This window comes from Protomyctophum bolini (assembly GCF_963924005.1).
Source record: "Protomyctophum bolini genome assembly, chromosome: 9".
Lineage (NCBI taxonomy): Eukaryota > Metazoa > Chordata > Actinopteri > Myctophiformes > Myctophidae > Protomyctophum > Protomyctophum bolini.
The window spans coordinates 7,654,456-7,672,763 of NC_137870.1; the positions used below are offsets into that span (position 1 = coordinate 7,654,456).

Sequence of the window (18,308 nt, forward strand, 5' to 3'; positions counted from 1 at the left end):
ACTTGCAATACCTTTTTATAACAGCCTAATACTGGAACAATGTTATTAAAACTTGATTGTGGTTCTGTAACATTTTTCCCGATGATAAACTACAAATCCCAGCTGAGTGAGTTCAACGGAAGCAGCACGCGTCGGGTATAAATAAATTTCCGGATCCGCTGCACGTCCTTTCCTGTATACGGCCTGTTGGAAGATGGCGGTGCAAATCTCCAAGAAGAGGAAGGTTAGCAGCCTTTTTAATCACCCACTAACCCTCGCAAAACATAAAAAATGTCACCGCGTCGCGTTATATACTAGTGTACCGCGTTCAGTTCACAGTCTGATGGACGCGCCCGCCGCTCCTCCGCTGAGGATTGAGTCAGATTTTATTCCACACACACTGATGTCTCCTCACGTCGCAAACATGGCTCTCTCTCTGACTGTCTGTCTGTCTGCCGGGGCCGCGGTACTCTTAACATACTGACCCGCTGCTGGGGCACACACACCCCGCATTAACCACCGACATTGTCCCGTAGAGTTGTTTTCAGCTCTACCGGTGTCGTCTGGTCTCGTATCCATTGACTGGTGTTGTTGTGGAACGGTACCGCTATCTATTCTGGCTAGAGAGCTAACTGCTAATGCTGGTTAGCTTTAGCTACCCCAGTGTGTGAGTAGTTCATGCTAAAGTATCGCTGCAGATGCGGCTTTTCTGTGTCAATGTAAAGTTCTTAATATGTGTATTATTCTCTACTCGTCTACTAGACTGTGGTTGGACTAATCATACAGCCAGTCTGTTACTCTTACAACAGGAGCACATCTCATTATACAGTATTACACATGTAGGCTCAGGGATCGCTACACACACACTGGCTGCATGACACTGTCCCATTCAGACCTGAGACCGGCAGTTTCTACTAAAGATCTTTTAAATCCTGACGGTTTTCTGGAAAAACTCAATGTTTCTATGTCAGTCAGTGGTGCTCAAACCTTTCCATGTCTATAAGGACCCCCACAATTATTTCTCAGAAAGTTAGTGAATATTAATTATGTTGACTGTTCACCAAAATAATGTATTGCATCCATGATTGCGCGTGAAGAGTACATGATTGAGTCTGTATCATTGGGTCTGTGCTCTCCATACTCTTATTAGTTTTGCTCAGGACAACTTTCCAAACTTTTTAGCCTGTGACCCAAAAGAGATTATTAGATGTTCGCCCGGGGATCCAAAGAAACTAGTGAAAATAGCAGATGTACAAGCTCACAACGCGAAGAAAAGTGTCTCTTTTTGAGCTTGTAGATCAGCTTTTTTTTTTCTTTCACTACCGGTACTTGATTATTATATATTTTTAATTGTGTCCTATTGTACAGCCAGGTCTCAACTAGCCATACGTAAAATATATAAATTATAATAATTGGTATAAATATGGAGTTTCTTCTGATCGATGATGATGCATTTTCTAGTGACTGTTGGATGAAACTAGCGGATATGGGACTGAGATCAGAACCTCCTTAATGACTTTTAAAAGCTCTTGAACCCATTTAAGATTAATTTTTGTACACAAGTTTTTTCCAGAAACTTGTGTCAGGATTTATTGAAGGTATTTGTAGAATCGGTCCTCAGTCCTAAAAGTGTTAACATTTATAGAATATATTTGGGGGGGGGGGGGGGGCGAAATCTGGGTGTTCTATGAGGGAGGCGGACTATTTTCAGACAGCATTCTAGCCGACGGGGCAACGGTCCGCTCCGCAGCGGGGGGACCGTCGCGATGCGAAAAAGCGATGGTCCGACATGCACTGCTCCCGTGCTTGCGGTTAGGGTTAGGTTAGGATTGAGGTTTCGGATCAATATGCTGTCAGAAAAAAGACCTGCACCCGTTCTATGATGGATGCATAATAAGCTGTTACGAGGGTCTTATAGTGATGCTTGTTGTTTTTTTTCCTCCACCCAGTTCGTCTCTGACGGTATCTTCAAGGCCGAGCTGAACGAGTTCCTGACTCGTGAGCTTGCCGAGGATGGCTACTCCGGCGTGGAGGTGCGTGTGGCCCCCACCAGGACCGAGATCATCATCCTGGCTACCAGGTTGGCAACGCGAGCACACACAAACGCACACACACACCGAGCATAGCTCGTCATAACTGTATATGGTCTTGGGGCGGGAACCCCTTTTGGGGTTTTAAGCATTGTTATACTTTAGCTATTGAAAAATAGCAGATCTACAAGCTACGAGCTTGTAGGTCTGCTATTTTAGAAAAATCGTTAATGTGGTGCAAATCTTGGAATATATATATATATACTTTCAGAGTGAACGTTTTTAACTGAAATCTTTGCTTCTGATGTGTCCCTGGAACAACATATTTTCAGATGGGGTCGGCGGCCAAATATATATATATTTTTGGGGGTCCTTGACATAAAAATGACTGACATAGAAACATAGGCATTTGTAGAATTGTCTAAATGGGTTAAACCACTACTTCACAATGGGCACTACACTACTAACTGTTGGGTTCCCATTGTGTACGTGTTTGTTCACTAGCGTATGCTGCACTTTAAACCATCAGAATGACTAGACAGCATTTTATAGAATGGCTCCTCGAAGCCTCCACCTCCTCCCCTTCAGTGATGATACGATGACGAGTCGGAACGGGACAGGGTCTGGTTCTGGGGGTCTCTGGCTCAGGGTCACGTTCTGTGGTTCTGGGTCAGTTCCTCAGAGCAGCCTGTCTTATCAGTTGAAGAACTTTGAGGCATTTGTCTGAGAAGGGTCCAAGCCGGGACAAATGATGACACTCGTCCTAACTTTGGATGCGACTGTACGCATTTATATTGTATCTTTTCTCTGTCCAGGACCCAGAACGTGCTGGGAGAGAAGGGTCGTCGCATCAGAGAGTTGACTGCTGTCGTGCAGAAGAGGTTTGGCTTCCCTGAGGGCAGTGTGGAGGTGAGACTGCCCTGATGGATGGATGACACATTTTGTATATATCTTTTAATTGGTCAATTTTTATACTCTAGTTTGGTACATATTTACATTGCTCAAGAAGGGCGTTCATTTACGAAAAACACGTTAGAATATTAATGAAAGAGGTTTCTTTCTGCCTGACATGATTTTGGTCATCTTTAAACGATCATTACATCCCATACTATGCATGCAAGCAAGCAAAACGAAAGCAACAAAATCCTTGGGAGCTGACATGATCTCAGCTGTTTTCCCCCCCATTGATTTCCTGTGCTTTAACGCATGAACCCTGTACATTTCAGCGAGTGTAGGAAGGATGCGAGATGTGTTGAGTAGTTTAAATGAGTTGATGCAGTGCTTCTGTGGTTGAGGCTAATCAAAGCCGACCGCCTCCTCCCCTTCAGTGATGATACGATGACGAGTCGGAACGGGACAGGGTCTGGTTCTGGGGGTCTCTGGCTCAGGGTCACGTTCTGTGGTTCTGGGTCAGTTCCTCAGAGCAGCCTGTCCTCTCAGTTGAAGAACTTTGAGGCATTTGTCTGAGAAGGGCTGTAGCTTTATGCAAATTGAGGTCTTAGTCTTTGGCGCAATGGTGGTAAATCTTCACACCTCGATTTGCTCCACAATTAAGTCTTAACAACGTGCTAACTCACATTTCTCTAGTTAAACAATGTAATGGCTAAATATTGGCTTCTGTCTGTCTGGCCTCTGTCCAGTATTGAGTTATTGGTGGTATGTGTACAGTTTGTGTGAGCGATGCCGTGGTGAAATCACACTATATAATCTCTCTGCTTGTGTGCACGTGTTAGTGTGTTGAAGTCTATGCCACATTTGGCCAAACGGAAGTTTGTAAATAACAACTTTAACTGCAAATAAATCACTTTTAATGAGTTTAACTTTAAATTGACTTGGCATGTGATTGGTCTACTTTTGAGGGGGACAGTTCTAGGCGGTTGAGAATTGGCCGTGCAGTCGAAACTACGACTAGTATTGAAGTTTAATCATGTCCTGCTCTTCCCCTCTCACAGCTCTATGCCGAGAAGGTCGCAACCCGTGGACTGTGCGCCATCGCTCAGGCTGAGTCTCTGCGTTACAAGCTGCTGGGAGGTCTGGCCGTGCGTAGGTAAATATGCATACACTCTTAGTATTTGTACCTCATTTTCCGAATGAAGTGTTCTAATTTTACTGGGCAACCCCTGGAAACCCCCCTCAAGGATCCCCACCCCCACTGTAAACCAGTGCTGTAAAGGCTTCTTTCTGCTCATCTCCCACAGCCCAAAAAAAACCATACCATTTCTTGGCTATGTGACTTTCACTTGGGGGCACTACTAACTGTGGGTGGGGGGATTGTTTACTCTGTAGCACATACTGCGCTTCAACCCTCAACTAGACTAGCTACTAGACTGCAGATGATGTTTTATAGATTGCCTCCACCTCCTCCCCTTCAGTGATGATACGATGACGAGTCGGAACAGGACAGGGTCTGGTTCTGGGGGTCTCTGGCTCAGGGTCACGTTCTGTGGTTCTGGGTCAGTTCCTCAGAGCAGCCTGTCCTTATCAGTTGAAGAACTTGAGGCATTTGTCTGAGAAGGGTCTAAGGAAGTTCAGATACATTGAACCCCTTTTGGTACTTAAACATTATGTTATACTTTAGCTATTTAAAAATATCAGACCTACGAGCTCATAGTGTGGCACAGAGTGCCGTGCTACGAGCTTGTAGATCTGATATTTTTGAAAAATTGTGAAAATGTGGCCCAAAACTTTGAATAAATTATTTCACAGCAAATCTTTTTAACTCAAATATTTGCTTATTGGAGGTCCCTGGAACAAAATATTTTCAGATGAGTCTGCAGCCAAATGCAGACAATTCTGGGGTTCCTTGACATGAAACCGGCTGAGCACCACTGATGTAGAAACAAAACATTTTGTAGAATCTAGTGTCTGATCTGAATGGGTTTATTCTTCTTGCCTTCTCTTCCTCCTCCCACGGTGCAGAGATTTTATCTTGGCCTCATTCTTTCTTGCCTTCTCCTTCTCCCACGGTGCAGGGCGTGCTACGGCGTGCTGCGTTTCATCATGGAGAGCGGAGCAAAGGGCTGTGAGGTGGTGGTGTCTGGGAAACTCAGAGGCCAGAGGGCCAAGTCCATGAAGTTCGTGGACGGCCTGATGATCCACAGTGGAGACCCCGTCAACTACTACGTCGACACAGCGGTCCGTCACGTCCTGCTCAGACAGGGTATGTATAAACCAGATTTTATTTATTTTCTTTTGTATTTCACCTAGTGCTGCACGATTCTTGCGCAAATGTGAATCTCGATTTTTTCTTTTCCTCCACTAGAATTGAGTTTTCCATAAATGGAACATAAGAGTAACTAAAATGAATTGGACAGCCAACTAGTGCTGCACCGTTCTTCACAACATGAGATCGCATAGGTGTCTGAATCTAGATCTCAAGCGTATTTTTGCCATTAATTGTGCAGCACTACTTTCACCTGCAATTTGAGAAAAGTATGCATCAAAGACATGGTATGTCAGACTTCAGAACGATAAGGGTCACACGAGTCCATGCTGAGTGTTGGGTGTTTGATTACTGATCCTCAATGTGTTGTAAGATGCATGCTTTTATAGTTAAGAGAAAATATTCTCCCAAAATGCCCACACATGCCACTTCTTATGACCTTTTTGAATGGAATTTTGATTCGGATACTCCGAGATTGGGCACTGTTTTGCTAGCACATGCTGTGCTTAGTTGACTTCAACCCTCTAAGCTTTACTAGACTGCAGATGAGTTTTTATAGAAACCTCCTCCCCTTCAGTGATGATACGATGACGAGTCAGAACGGGACAGGGTCTGGCTCTGGGGGTCTGGCTCGGCGTCACGTTCTGTGGTTCTGGGTCAGTTCCTCAGAGCAGCCGGTCTTATCAGTTGAATAACTTGAGGCATTTGTCTGAGAAGGGCTAAAAGAGATTGTACTTTATTTCTAAAAAGGAAAGGAAGCTAGAAGTTTAAACTTCAATGCAACTTCTGAACCAGCTGATATTGGATAAATACGTTGATGTGGTTATAAAATGGCATGTGTGACTTAAGCAATATTACACGAGAGGGTGTGGGTTAACGTGATTATTGCCACGACAGTGATGCGGTCAGGAACGAGACGGAGTCGAGTTCCGCAAGCATCACTGAAGTGGCAATAATCACGTTAACCCACACCCTCGAGTGTAATATTGCAATTCTACCACAGTCCCCTTAAAACTATTAAAATCGCTGAAAAAATATATATTTTTAATGACCGATGTAGTCACTACGACCACAACCTTCCCAAGAAACTAGCTAGCCTAGCCACCGAGTTTGCTAGCGCTCTGGGAGAACAGAGCAGCTGAATTCTTTGTTTTGATTAGGTGGTGAACAGTGCTGGTTTAACCCACGGCTAGAAGGCTGTTTCAACCAATCAGATTGCTTCCTCGAAACGACCTGTGGTAGAATTTTTATTATTCTAGACAAGTGTCGGGCAGTGTCTCAGCCTGCTAGAAAGGTTTAGTAAAAGGTTGCATCATCTTGTTGTTCAGGTGTGCTGGGCATCAAGGTGAAGATCATGCTCCCATGGGACCCCAGCGGCAAGATGGGTCCCAAGAAGCCCCTGCCCGACCACGTCAGCATCGTGGAGCCCAAGGAGGAGACCCTGCCCACCACACCCATCTCTGAGCAGAAGGGGGTCAAGCCTGACGCGCCCGTCATGCCACCCACACCCGTGCCCACTGCATAAAAGGGTAAGTGACCTGTACCCACTGCTTAACGGTGGGTACGGGTGTACCCAAGAAGAGATGGTAGAGAACTTGGACCTAAACATTCAACCACTTCAACTTTGTGTCCCCATTTTGGACAAAGAATCTTTCAAAAAGTGCTGTGAGCTTGTAGATGGTCTGTTTGTGCCATTGTTTGTGGCAAAATTATATAGGGCTCTTTTTAAATAAAATGTGTCTTTTACGCTGGTGTAATGTAGAAATTAGATGCTGCATAATCATCCACGACTAGGCCACTAGGGCAAGGGTTCACAACCATTGTTGTGAGCTCGTACATTGGCTATTTTCCTCCATCTTATGCACAAGATCTTAAAAGTCCTTAAATTGCCACTTTAGAAATGTGCAGATCTATGCCCTGTATACACTTCATCCAGTTACACTTAACTGGATGAACGGAGATACTCAAAATATGTAAAGTCCCTTTTGCCATTTTGAGGCTGTAAAAGTTAGCACTGGATTTTATGGTGGACAAGTTCAACACAGTCCACTGTTGAAACCAACCAGTTTTATTTAGTCTGTTCTCCTCCCCTTCAGTGATGATACGATGACGAGTCGGAACGGGACAGGGTCTGGTTCTGGGGGTCTCTGGCTCAGGGTCACGTTCTGTGGTTCTGGGTCAGTTCCTCAGAGCAGCCTGTCTTTCTCAGTTGAAGACATTTGAGGCATTTGTCTGAGAAGGGTTTACTAAGATAAAGAACATTATAACATGGGTTAAAGTTCTCAGTCGCCACCACCAGCGTAAATGGCCGATCTACAACCTTTCAATGCATCATAGCAGGTGCATGGAGAGCTTGTAGGTAGATACGCAGTTTTTAGTTATTATTTTTTGAGCATTTGAAGTGTGGTCAAACTAGCATTATGTTCAGCAGCATCAGCCATAAGTATTTCATGTAAATCAAAGCATTAAAAGCTTCAGTCTGATTTCTTCACCTGGTTGGCAGTACAGGAATGTTGCTAAAACATAACCTCACATAGTGTTCATCAGGACTTGACCATACAAAATCTTTTTTGACCATACAAAATCTTTCAGTTGTGATGTTGGATTTTGCTTTAATCCAAAAGTTTTTTTTAGCAGTTGAATATCTAACTATTAAAGTGAACTAATTTGTGAAATGGATTTTCATGATCTTTTTTCCTTTCTGTTCCAGGTGCTCTCTATTCCCCCAGATGGAAGCAAGACCCTGTGTTTTTTGTGTACAAAAATAAAAAAATCTGGATGATATGACCCTGTTGTATTGATTATTTTGTACCATACCACTGATCTGTTAAGCAATTTACCACTAATTTTAGCTACTGTGTTAAAGCCGGAGCATTTTACAGGGTTCCTATGAAAGTATGGAATTTCTTTTAAAATCTATGGAAAGATATTTGTTTCCAGACTATTACTGCTGTTTGTTGTTCCCGTGCCGGTAGTCGCTCCGACTGAACCTATTTATTATTATTTTGAACTCTGATACCTCGATTTTTCGGCCGCTGCTTGCCCGGGGAGCGACCGGCGGGCCCGAAATTAGAGTCTGGACAAAGTATGGAACTGTGTAGGAACCCTGATTTTAGTGCCATGTTTAAGTTATATTTTTACGATGGAAATTATATTCTGCTTGTGTACAGTTTATATGGCTAAGAACTAAAAAAAAAACATGGATGTACCCGGGACGTATCCTCAGTGATGTATCATCATCAGGGTTTCGGGTCTTGCAACATCATACCCCTCACTCGGGTGATCAAGTCCCCACTTATGTAGCTACCCACGCTGTCACACAGTCCACTGCATCCGAACTACTCTGCCGGGACTGGGAGGTCTAAAGTTTGGAAGGACTAGACGGTGTTGAATCCTGTCTGGGCCTCACCTATGCCTCACCAGGTCCACTCCTGCTCTCCACCAGGTGCATGGCTAGATGATGATGAATTAACTTTATTTCAGACAATGGGTCCATATAAAGATAAGACTGAGATGGCCTCGGTACCAGACTGATTCATTGCAAAATCATTGCCTCGTGTTTGCAGAAGCATGAGTAATACTACCATGTATCACTAATCCCTATAATATCAAGGCCAGAATTAATAACTCAGTCTACACATCTATACACATTTCCTCAGAGCATGAATGGTGGGTAGTTACTGTAGAATGATAAGTATTTTATATTTGTTCTTTTTGTATGTGTGAATTTAGAATCTGCAAATCATACCATGGAAAATGTGTTGATGTAGGCCTATATAAAGACTTCCTGGTGTGACTCTAGTCTAAGGTCTCAACATGTGAAGACTCGGTACTTTGGGCAGCTATAAATGAGAAGACATTTAATACACGTCAGATCATAGCACATGTTAATAATTATACCCGTGATTCTGTCACCAAGCCTGTGTTTGGTTTTTGTTCATAATGTTCAACGAATATTCTGTCCCCACAGTGGTTGACTTTATTTGAGATATGCTTTTCCCCCACCAGGGGTCAGTAAAGGACTAGTTATCCTATATAAAGGTTTAATGTCTGTTTCTAGTTCAAATGTTTGTTTTAGAAACGCCATTGACAATGAAGGGAACATTTACGTCAGCTTGTCCCTATAATTCAAACATTAAATGCCATTAACAACAGAGAATTTAATGTTTGTTTTGACACAGTTTGTTTTACATCACGAGTTAGACTTTAATATATTAGCGCCCCTCACTTCACAGGTGTGATTTTTATACCCTAGCCTAGGTGATACTATGGCAATCTGTTCTGAACTGCTAAGAAAATAAATTACATTCTGGGATTTATTTCAAGTCAAAATATTGGTGCATAGGGCCTTAGAGTATATATACTCTATGCATAGGGCCTACATATTTTTACTTAATAAATGCCAGATTCATCTGAATGAGCATTAACCTAACCCACGTCTACATTTGTCTTAAAACTGAAGCTATTTAAGAATCCTGTGTTTCACTCGCGCATTCATGATCTTACTTGATAAGAGCATACCGGTATATTTATTATTTCATTTATGGAATTTTTAGTCACATTGATAATAGGATTTAGCTCCGCCTCTGCATGATGACGACATGACACCTACAGCCTACAGCAGCCCATTCCGCTCGGACAGCAACAACACGTCCGGGTTAAACCACGCCCCCTCACTTTCATACCTGAGTGACTACTTTTAAACTTTTAAACAATCTGTTCCTAAACTTCACATAAATAAACTCAACTGATTAACGTCATCACCCAAGAGACGACATCATGAGTCTTCCAGACTACAGGGCACCAGGGAAGCAGTCTTCTCCTGCCTCACCGGTAAGATTAAGAACATACAAGTTAAAACAATTACCGATATAAGACCAAAACATTGTCGGGTTGTTTTAAATGTGAACAGGTGCACCTGTGACACGTACGGCAAGGAAATGTCAGTGAGCGGTTCGGTTTTCAACCCTTTTCACATCAAGGTCCATTATTCATTCAGCATTTGAGCCACGGACCACCTGTCATTTGATGACATTTAGCCTCTCAGCCTCTCAGACCCAAAACTAAAGAATATTGTTGTCGTTGGATAAGATTTTGTCCACAATTCCATGCTGTATTGATGTTGGTATCATTAGGAGAGATAACAGGCAAACGTTGATCAAAATAATTCTATATTCACTAATTGTATAGACTTGTAAATTGAGTAATGTTTAACAATACTTTGACTCTTGAGAGTGTAAAATAATGGACCAGCAAGGGTCCATTTGGTTTAAGAGTTAAAGATCCAATAGTCCATTTGGTTACCAACTCTCCATCCTTTACCACTGGTTGAAAACTGAAAAGCACTGACAATGGAATGCAGAAGTGCTCATTCTATCTCAATGGGATAGTTGGAAGAGGTGCAGAGACCGCTTTCATAGTGTTGTGGATTGGAGCCACATCATCATGTAATATTCCATATTGTTTAACCCATTCTGACCTGAGATCAGATTCATACAAGGTTTCCACTGGACACACACTGGTCTGATTAACCCATTCTGACCTGAGATCAGATTCTAAAAATGTCAGTCGTTCTTCGAATTTTTCAAAAATAGCAGACCTACAAGCTCGTATCGCGCCACTCGGTGGCGCGATATGAGCTTGTAGATCTGCTATTTTTCAATAGCTAAAGCATAACATGATGCCAACACCAAAATGGGTGCCCGGTCAGAATGGGTTAAATATACTGTTGCAATATTCTGTGCATAGTGATGACTGCATGGGAATTGGGAACTCTGGACTTGTGACTTGTGTCTGGTGAGACACCATGCGCACGGCCATAGTGATCAATGGGGCATTGTGTTGACATCCTTTAGAAATGGTCACCTGCTCAGTAATTAGACTAAACACTGTGTGCATGTGCACACACCACGCGCACGGTTTTGTACAATACATGCACATGCGTACGCATAGGCCTCACTCACACCTAAGACACACGCAGGATACACTTGTCACAACAAGTGTGTCCTGACACAACCTTGTTGCATGGGGGGCGGGACGGCAGAAGACAAGGTTGTGTCATGAAACCATGTGACTCCCATGTGATTGGAGAGGCATTGAGGCGGCCATAAGACACAGAAGACACAGGACATGTGTGTCTTAGGTGTGAGTGAGGCCCTAGGCCTAGGCTACGCAAACCCATACATGAGCTTGGTCTCCCAGAGAGAGAGGCAGGGATCAAGATCGGGCACTGTCTGCTGGAAAGAACTGCTGGTGTGAGCTTCAGCTCGGCAGGATGACTAGCACTGCTGGAGTGATCATGCATGAATTCGGTAACTTTAGTCCTTAATACAATGATACAGAAATAAGGGCATGCCTGGCCTTCTCATTCATCTTCTGCAAGTGCTCAAAAGGGCTCCTATAGAACACTCAGTAGGCCACAATAGTTCAACAGTATACTTACAAATGTAAATGGAACAGAGTTAACCAGAAGCAAATGTTCATCTGTAGTCTGTTAAAAGTGGTTATAAAACTATCCATACAAAAACATATACAAATACAACACAAGGACAAATAGACATGGTACAGGGGACAGAACAATTACAGTGAAATGTGAGAACTTAAGTGACAAATGGATGGAGCTGATTAATTACTCATCCTTAAATGAAGTTAAATAACAGTCTGTCTGTTGGTCTAGTACAGTTTTGGTTTGTGGCACTCCTCCCGAGCTTGTAAACTCGCCCTACTTTCTCTGTTTTCTTTTCTCCTTTTATTTTACAAATTTGTCGTGTAGAGTATAGCTGGGTGGACAAGGTTCTGAAATCTGGTGACCTGCATGGCTCTTGAAAGTGGCTTCAAATAAAGTTAACGTTTGGTTGTCACAAAATCAGCTGTGTCGTGTGGGATAACCAATTGGACTTTCAGTGGAAACACAATATTTTAGGCGGGGAAAAAACGGAACCGTTTCAACCCTGGTCTCTCTGATACCACAGTCCTTGTACAATAACAACAAGCCCTTTGATCAGTACAGGCATTCATATATATTATATAATATATAGCATGGTATACAGTAGGCCATCAGCCTCCCTGGGTGTTGCCGTTTGACCATGCAGGCACGCTTGGCTTGGCTGACTCTGTGGTGCAGTGACGAATGTGCTTTTATCAGGTTGAGTAAACCAATGTGTAGATTACTTATACACATGACGCCCATTCTGTGCTAGATACTGGGTGGGTACTACTTATATAGCTATATGTATTTTATTTGGACAGTGGCATGTTTGATTTTATGGATCCAACTAAGTAGAACATTGTTTGTCTGTATTGCTGCGTGCAATTATACAGTATGAGTTGAACTTGAGATTTCCCTTATAACAGTCCGGCGTCATTCACCAGGAGCCGGAGGACCTGGTATCCCCCGTGACAACCTCCACACGTTATCAAACGACTATATGTCATCAATTTCCTTTTTTTGTGCGCAACTGCACACTCATTTCCCAATACAGGCAAATACTATACACCTAAAAAATATAATATATTTTATTTTTAACCACCTTCAAGAGCCAGACAACCAGATTTCTGGACAGTTTCCACCCGGCTACAGTACCACAACACAACATGTAAAAGAAAAGAACAATAGAGAACATATGGCAAGTTTTTTATTTATTTTTGATAGTTAACAGTATATAGACTTTCCGGGTTTGTGTGAACACAAACATTGGCTTGTGATTGGCTGATCATCACCCCATAGCGATAATTTGATTGGCTGAGCATAAGTACATATTGAAGTAAAAAGTGATTGGCTGGAATGACATTCGTGAGGTTTTGATTGGTTGAGCATGGAATGTGATGTATGATGATGTTTGATGATAAGAGCGCCCCTCACTTCACATGGGTGTGATTTCCTTTTTTTTTTGAGGGGCGCTAGCCCCTCCTATATTCAGCTATAGTGTCTTACACAAACATTAAATTCCTATTGACAATGAATGGAGAATTTACATCATACAGTAGACGAGCACATCGGCTATTTTTGTCCAACACAATTGGACATTCCCATTGACGATGAATGGATGATGTACGATGATAAGAGCGCCCCTCACTTCACACGGGTGAGATTTGTATTTGTATTTATTTTTTACTGCAGCAATCTCCTGTGGTCCAGCTGAACATCGGAGGTCACCTCTTCAGCACGTCTCTGAACACCTTGAGGAAACACCCCGAGTCCAAGCTGGCCGGCGTGTTCAGCGGACAGCCCAAACTGCGCACGGACAGAGAGGGGCGCTACTTCATCGACCGGGACGGGACACACTTCGGGGCCATTTTGGAGTTCCTGCGCACGGACCGCCTTCCCACTGCTAATGTCTTGGAGGTTTGTACGGTACATGTCAGTAGCTGATTGATTGATTGATTGAACATTGTATTAACAGATTGTAGAATGTGTACAGTTTGTTCAACAAAAGCACAGGTCAATACAAAAACTGCTACGAGGATATAACCGGACAAAGCACTAAGACTTGTTTACATCAGGGTCCTCCATTTTCAATTCATCAGAACATTTATAGACATACAAATATACACTTCTATGCAAACAAATAAATCATCATATATATATATATATATATACAGTTAATAACAAAACAAAAACAAAAACAGGAAAAAAAACGTGTATGGGTCTTTAACTTTTTTACAGGGGCCAGTTTCGAATTGCAGCCGCCCATGAGTGCTCTATGAGAGCGGTTTTGAAGGAGTCTAGGGATTCACATTTCTCAACAGCTGTTGGTAGGTCGTTCCACATTTTAGTGTCATAGGAGCGAAACGAATTTAACCCCTTGTTTGAGCCGAATCTGGGTTGAACGTGGTTTGTGGAACTCCCTCTGGTGTGATCATGGACTTCGTTGACGTTAAGCTGTTCTTTAGCTTCAGCCTTGGAGACCCAGAATAGCATTTTCATTTGTATTGCTATTTCCTTTTCACTGCATTATAGTCAAGATAATGCAGTTTAAAGGTCCCTGCACACTGCTGCGTTTTTCGGATTCCGTCGGTTTTCCTGAAAAACGCGCCTAGTGTGCAACCACCTTAACACCTCAAAGTAAAATCAGCAGGTATTTCACCTAAAGCATCGATTTAACCACATGGAAACTAGTGCTGCACAGTTAATAGAAAAAATATCGAGATCTAGATTCAGACACCTACTGTATGCGATCTCATTTCTAAATTTGAGCAAGAATGGTGCAGCACTAGTTTGGCTGTCCAATTCATTTCAGCTGTTATGTTTTTGCTACAAGAGAGAGTTTTAAGAGAGGTTTAAGTCGAGCACTTTGATGTCGTATGTTTAAAGTCACAGTAGTTATGGCTCCAGGTGACACATTTTTAAAGTAGTAATGTTCAGCAACTACACAGACTAAAGACAATGAATATTTTCATGGAAGAATTTAGAATCACGATCTCAATTCTCGTGGAGGAAATATCGAGATTCACATTTGAGCAAGAATCGTGCAGCACTGATGGAAACTAGCATCTATATTCTGGAAATGTCAAAAATCTACAGGGACACTAATGTGATTACGATACATGTCGCACCTGTGTAACATGTGAAAGTCATGCGTGTGTGTTCATAGGTTCACCGGGAGGCCATGCACTACGACATATACCCCCTGGTGAAGCGGTTGGAGGAGACCCCCCAGCTCTTTGGAGAGACGGTGTCCAGGCAGCAGTTCCTCTCCAGAGTACCGCACTACAAGGAGAACATTGAGGTAGTGCACTACATTACCCAGAGTCCCACACTACAAGGAGAACATTGAGGTAGAGTACTACATTACCCAGAGTCCCGCACTACAAGGAGAACTCTCAGCCTGGGCACACCTGAACTTCCATGCGTGGCCAAAAGAAGCTGTCTGCCGGCGTCTCTTCTGGGTTTTTAGACAGCTGGTGGATGGAAATGAAGCTCCACCCACGCGGCAGAATGCCGCTGGGGCAAGCTTTTCCGGGAATCTGGCCTGTGCGTCTAAAAACCCGGAAGAGACTCCTGCCGCTCGCGGCATCTGGCATCTTCGTGACTCGACTGTCTGGATACAGTCGTTGAAGTATTGTACTACATTACCCAGAGTCCCACACTACAAGGAGAACATTGAGGTAGTGTACACTGCAAGAGGGCAGAGTTGAACAGTTCAGTGTATAATATTCAGATATTTCCATATGGGACACTACTGTACTGTAGGTTGGCCAGGTAAAGTTAAAGATGCATTCAGCTTGGCTGGACGCTCCAACCAATATCAATGGCTGGACGCTCCAACCAATATCATTGGCTGGACGCTCCAACCAATATCATTGGCTGGACGCTCCAACCAATATCATTGGCTGCGGTCGAGTGTTGGATGCCGCACAGAGCTGTGAACTCTGTCGCTGCAATGAGTGTGTGGGGGGAAATTGGCAAGAGAATATTTGAGAAGGTGGGAAATAGAAAATATTCCCACCCATTCTCCAAAAATGAATAGCTGGAAATTAATTAAACTGCAAATATACTCAGTCGTGTTAGAGCCGAGCCACATGCTACGTATTTATAAGCATAGGGTTGAATTCTGTCTGATATTGGATTTATTTTGTCACTGGTTAACCATCTCCTCTTGATTGATTGAATACTTTATTAGCAGTTTTTTTTTTTTACAGTACAGATAGTACAGTCAAAGGTTATGATAAAAGGATAACACAAAAAGCCCCAGTTTCCATTTCCAGTAGAAGCCTCGAGGCCTATTCATACTCCAGAGATGTGTTTGTGTGAGCTTTGACCACCGCAGCGTGACGTCATGTTGTAGTTTTCGGTGGTCACCTTATCACCTAAAACTGGACTATGAATAGGCCTTCATCGTCCCACTACCTCCTCACCTTTCCCTCTCCAAACCTCTCCATATAAGGTGCTGATCCGCATCGCGCGGGCCGAGGCCATCGCGGCTCGCCGCTCCACCATCTTGGTGTGCGTGCTGCGCACCGACGAGGACCTGGCCCTGTACGACAGCGCCATCGGCAGCCTGGAGGCCGACAAGCAGTCGGTGGTGACCTTCGGCCCCTGGAAGGGGGCCGCGGGGCCCCCCAGCGTCCTGGACCTCCTGGACTGCATAAAGATGGACATCGAGAGCCGGGGCTACCGGGTGTCCATCCTGCCTCACGTCCTGGACCGGGGCTTTCTGGCCAAGAGCTACGACTACTTCCACAAGGTCATATTCACCTGGTGGTGATAACAAAGTCACTTATATTTCACTTAGAGTTTGTTTAATGATGTTTAGGACACAAGGAGAAACACTTTCCTGGGGGTTTTATGTGTGTAATATGTGTTTTTTTTAGATATTTTGTTCATGGCGCCATGTTCATGACCAAAGTTTGTCATGAAAATATCGTCTTACTTCCTACCTGGACTACAAGTCACCCCCCCCCCCCCCCCCCCCCTTTCCCCTCTCCGCAAGGAAGGGAAGTGCACGAAAGCATTATGGTCATTGTAGGAATACAGCAATGCAGTCAAACCCATGTCAAACACACAGACTTTCTGGACATAGGGTGAAAATTTAAAATTGTGCTACTGTTATCTACTACAAATACTATTAACATTGAGTGACTGCAGTTTCTTCCAGCGGTGAAAATGTCCCTTTTAGAGCACTTTTAACAGCCAAGTCTATGGACTTTTAATGTTTGTTTATGGCACTAAATAACAACGTGGGACGTCATGTGGCAGATAAAAGTTAAATACATCTTGTGACCGGTTTCTTTTTAGATGTTACGAGACATGAAGAAAAATAAATCACACCCGTGTGAAGTGCACTGTATCTGTAATATAGATAGCATATTATGTAGACATATCATTCTGTATACTCATAGTTTCATCGTACAGATATTCTACTGTTAGACGGATGACAGGTTCTTACTTTACTTAGTTATGATCACAGATTTCTATTTCTATGCATTTCATGTATTACCATGTGTTGTTCTTGCTTACTGTAAGTCTCTCTGGAACAGTTTTCTAAAAACCGTATGTTTCTATGTCAGTGGTGCTCAACCTTTTTCACGTCAAGGACCCCCAGAACTATCTGTATTTGGCTGCGGACCCCCATCTGAATTAGGTTGTTCCAGGGACCCACCCCAGAAGCAAAGATTTGAGTTAAAAACGCTCGCTCAGAAAGAATATATATTCAAAGATTTGCGCCCAACATTTTAAAGTGGCACTCGGTGCCGTGCTATGAGCTTGTAGATCTGTTATTTTTCAATAGCTGAAATATAACATAATGCTTAAAACACCTAAAGGGGTTCCCGCCCAGAAGGGCTTAAGAGCATCTTATAAATTCCTACATTGTATAGACTAAGGCCATTATGAATAGTCCCATAAGCTCATATTGGTATCTGGTGGTGATCGCCCAGATGAAAAAGCAGTTGAAGAAACATATACTGTAGGTCCCTTATTAGTTGTTTACTACATTTCGTTTTGAATTACTTTTTATTTCCCAATAAATAATGGACCTTAATGAAAAGGGTTGAAAACCTCTGTGTTATTGAATGAATTATCGAAGGGCTCATAAGTCATAATGGATCATCCTTACTTTTCAAATAATGAAAACCATTGTTGTAATTAAGTGGCCTTACAAGGTCTATGATTTTAAAATACGAGAGATAGACAGAAGAGGTCACTAAAGTTTTGTATAAAATTATTTTTCAAAGCTGTTGTTTTTGTTTAAAAATGTATATAAACATTTTGGCGCAATTCTATAGCTGTGTGTGTGTGTGTGTGTGTGTGTGTGTGTGTGTGTGTGTGTTTATTTTAATGCTATGTTAAGAATTTAGGGACATCTACACACATGTAGAGTCTTCTGATGGGCACTAGATGGCGCCTGAACAGCAGGTTTTCTGTGTCCATTACAAGTCAGTCACAACAAACACATCAGCTTTTTTGATTGAAGTATTTATTAACAGTTTGCAGAATTACAGTACATTTCAAGCACAGCTCAATACAAAAACTGTTAACTGTGAGTGGACGACACCATAAAGCACTACACTTGCTACACTTGCTCGTAGCACTAGCTTGTAGATCGGCTGTTTTCTAATATTCAAGAAATTACACAGAAAAATCATTTAATTTGAAAACTATATATATATATTTTTTTTTTAATGTTTTGAAATTA

The 18,308-nt window shown here is 42.7% G+C and overlaps 2 protein-coding genes across 2 annotated transcripts; both read left to right on the forward strand.

The window, feature by feature from the left end:
- Positions 1–151: 151 nt before the first annotated feature.
- Positions 152–7,956, forward strand: rps3 (ribosomal protein S3). Its single transcript, XM_080772180.1, has 7 exons — positions 152–223; positions 1,929–2,059; positions 2,825–2,918; positions 3,962–4,056; positions 4,982–5,169; positions 6,501–6,701; positions 7,883–7,956. The coding sequence occupies exons 1-6, from the start codon at positions 194–196 to the stop codon at positions 6,695–6,697; spliced, it is 735 nt and encodes a 244-aa protein (XP_080628306.1). The 5' UTR covers positions 152–193; the 3' UTR covers positions 6,698–6,701; positions 7,883–7,956.
- A 1,908-nt stretch (positions 7,957–9,864) lies between these two features.
- kctd14 (potassium channel tetramerization domain containing 14) lies at positions 9,865–17,741 on the forward strand. Its single transcript, XM_080771690.1, has 4 exons — positions 9,865–10,005; positions 13,292–13,516; positions 14,766–14,900; positions 16,059–17,741. The coding sequence occupies exons 1-4, from the start codon at positions 9,952–9,954 to the stop codon at positions 16,377–16,379; spliced, it is 735 nt and encodes a 244-aa protein (XP_080627816.1). The 5' UTR covers positions 9,865–9,951; the 3' UTR covers positions 16,380–17,741.
- Positions 17,742–18,308: the final 567 nt, after the last annotated feature.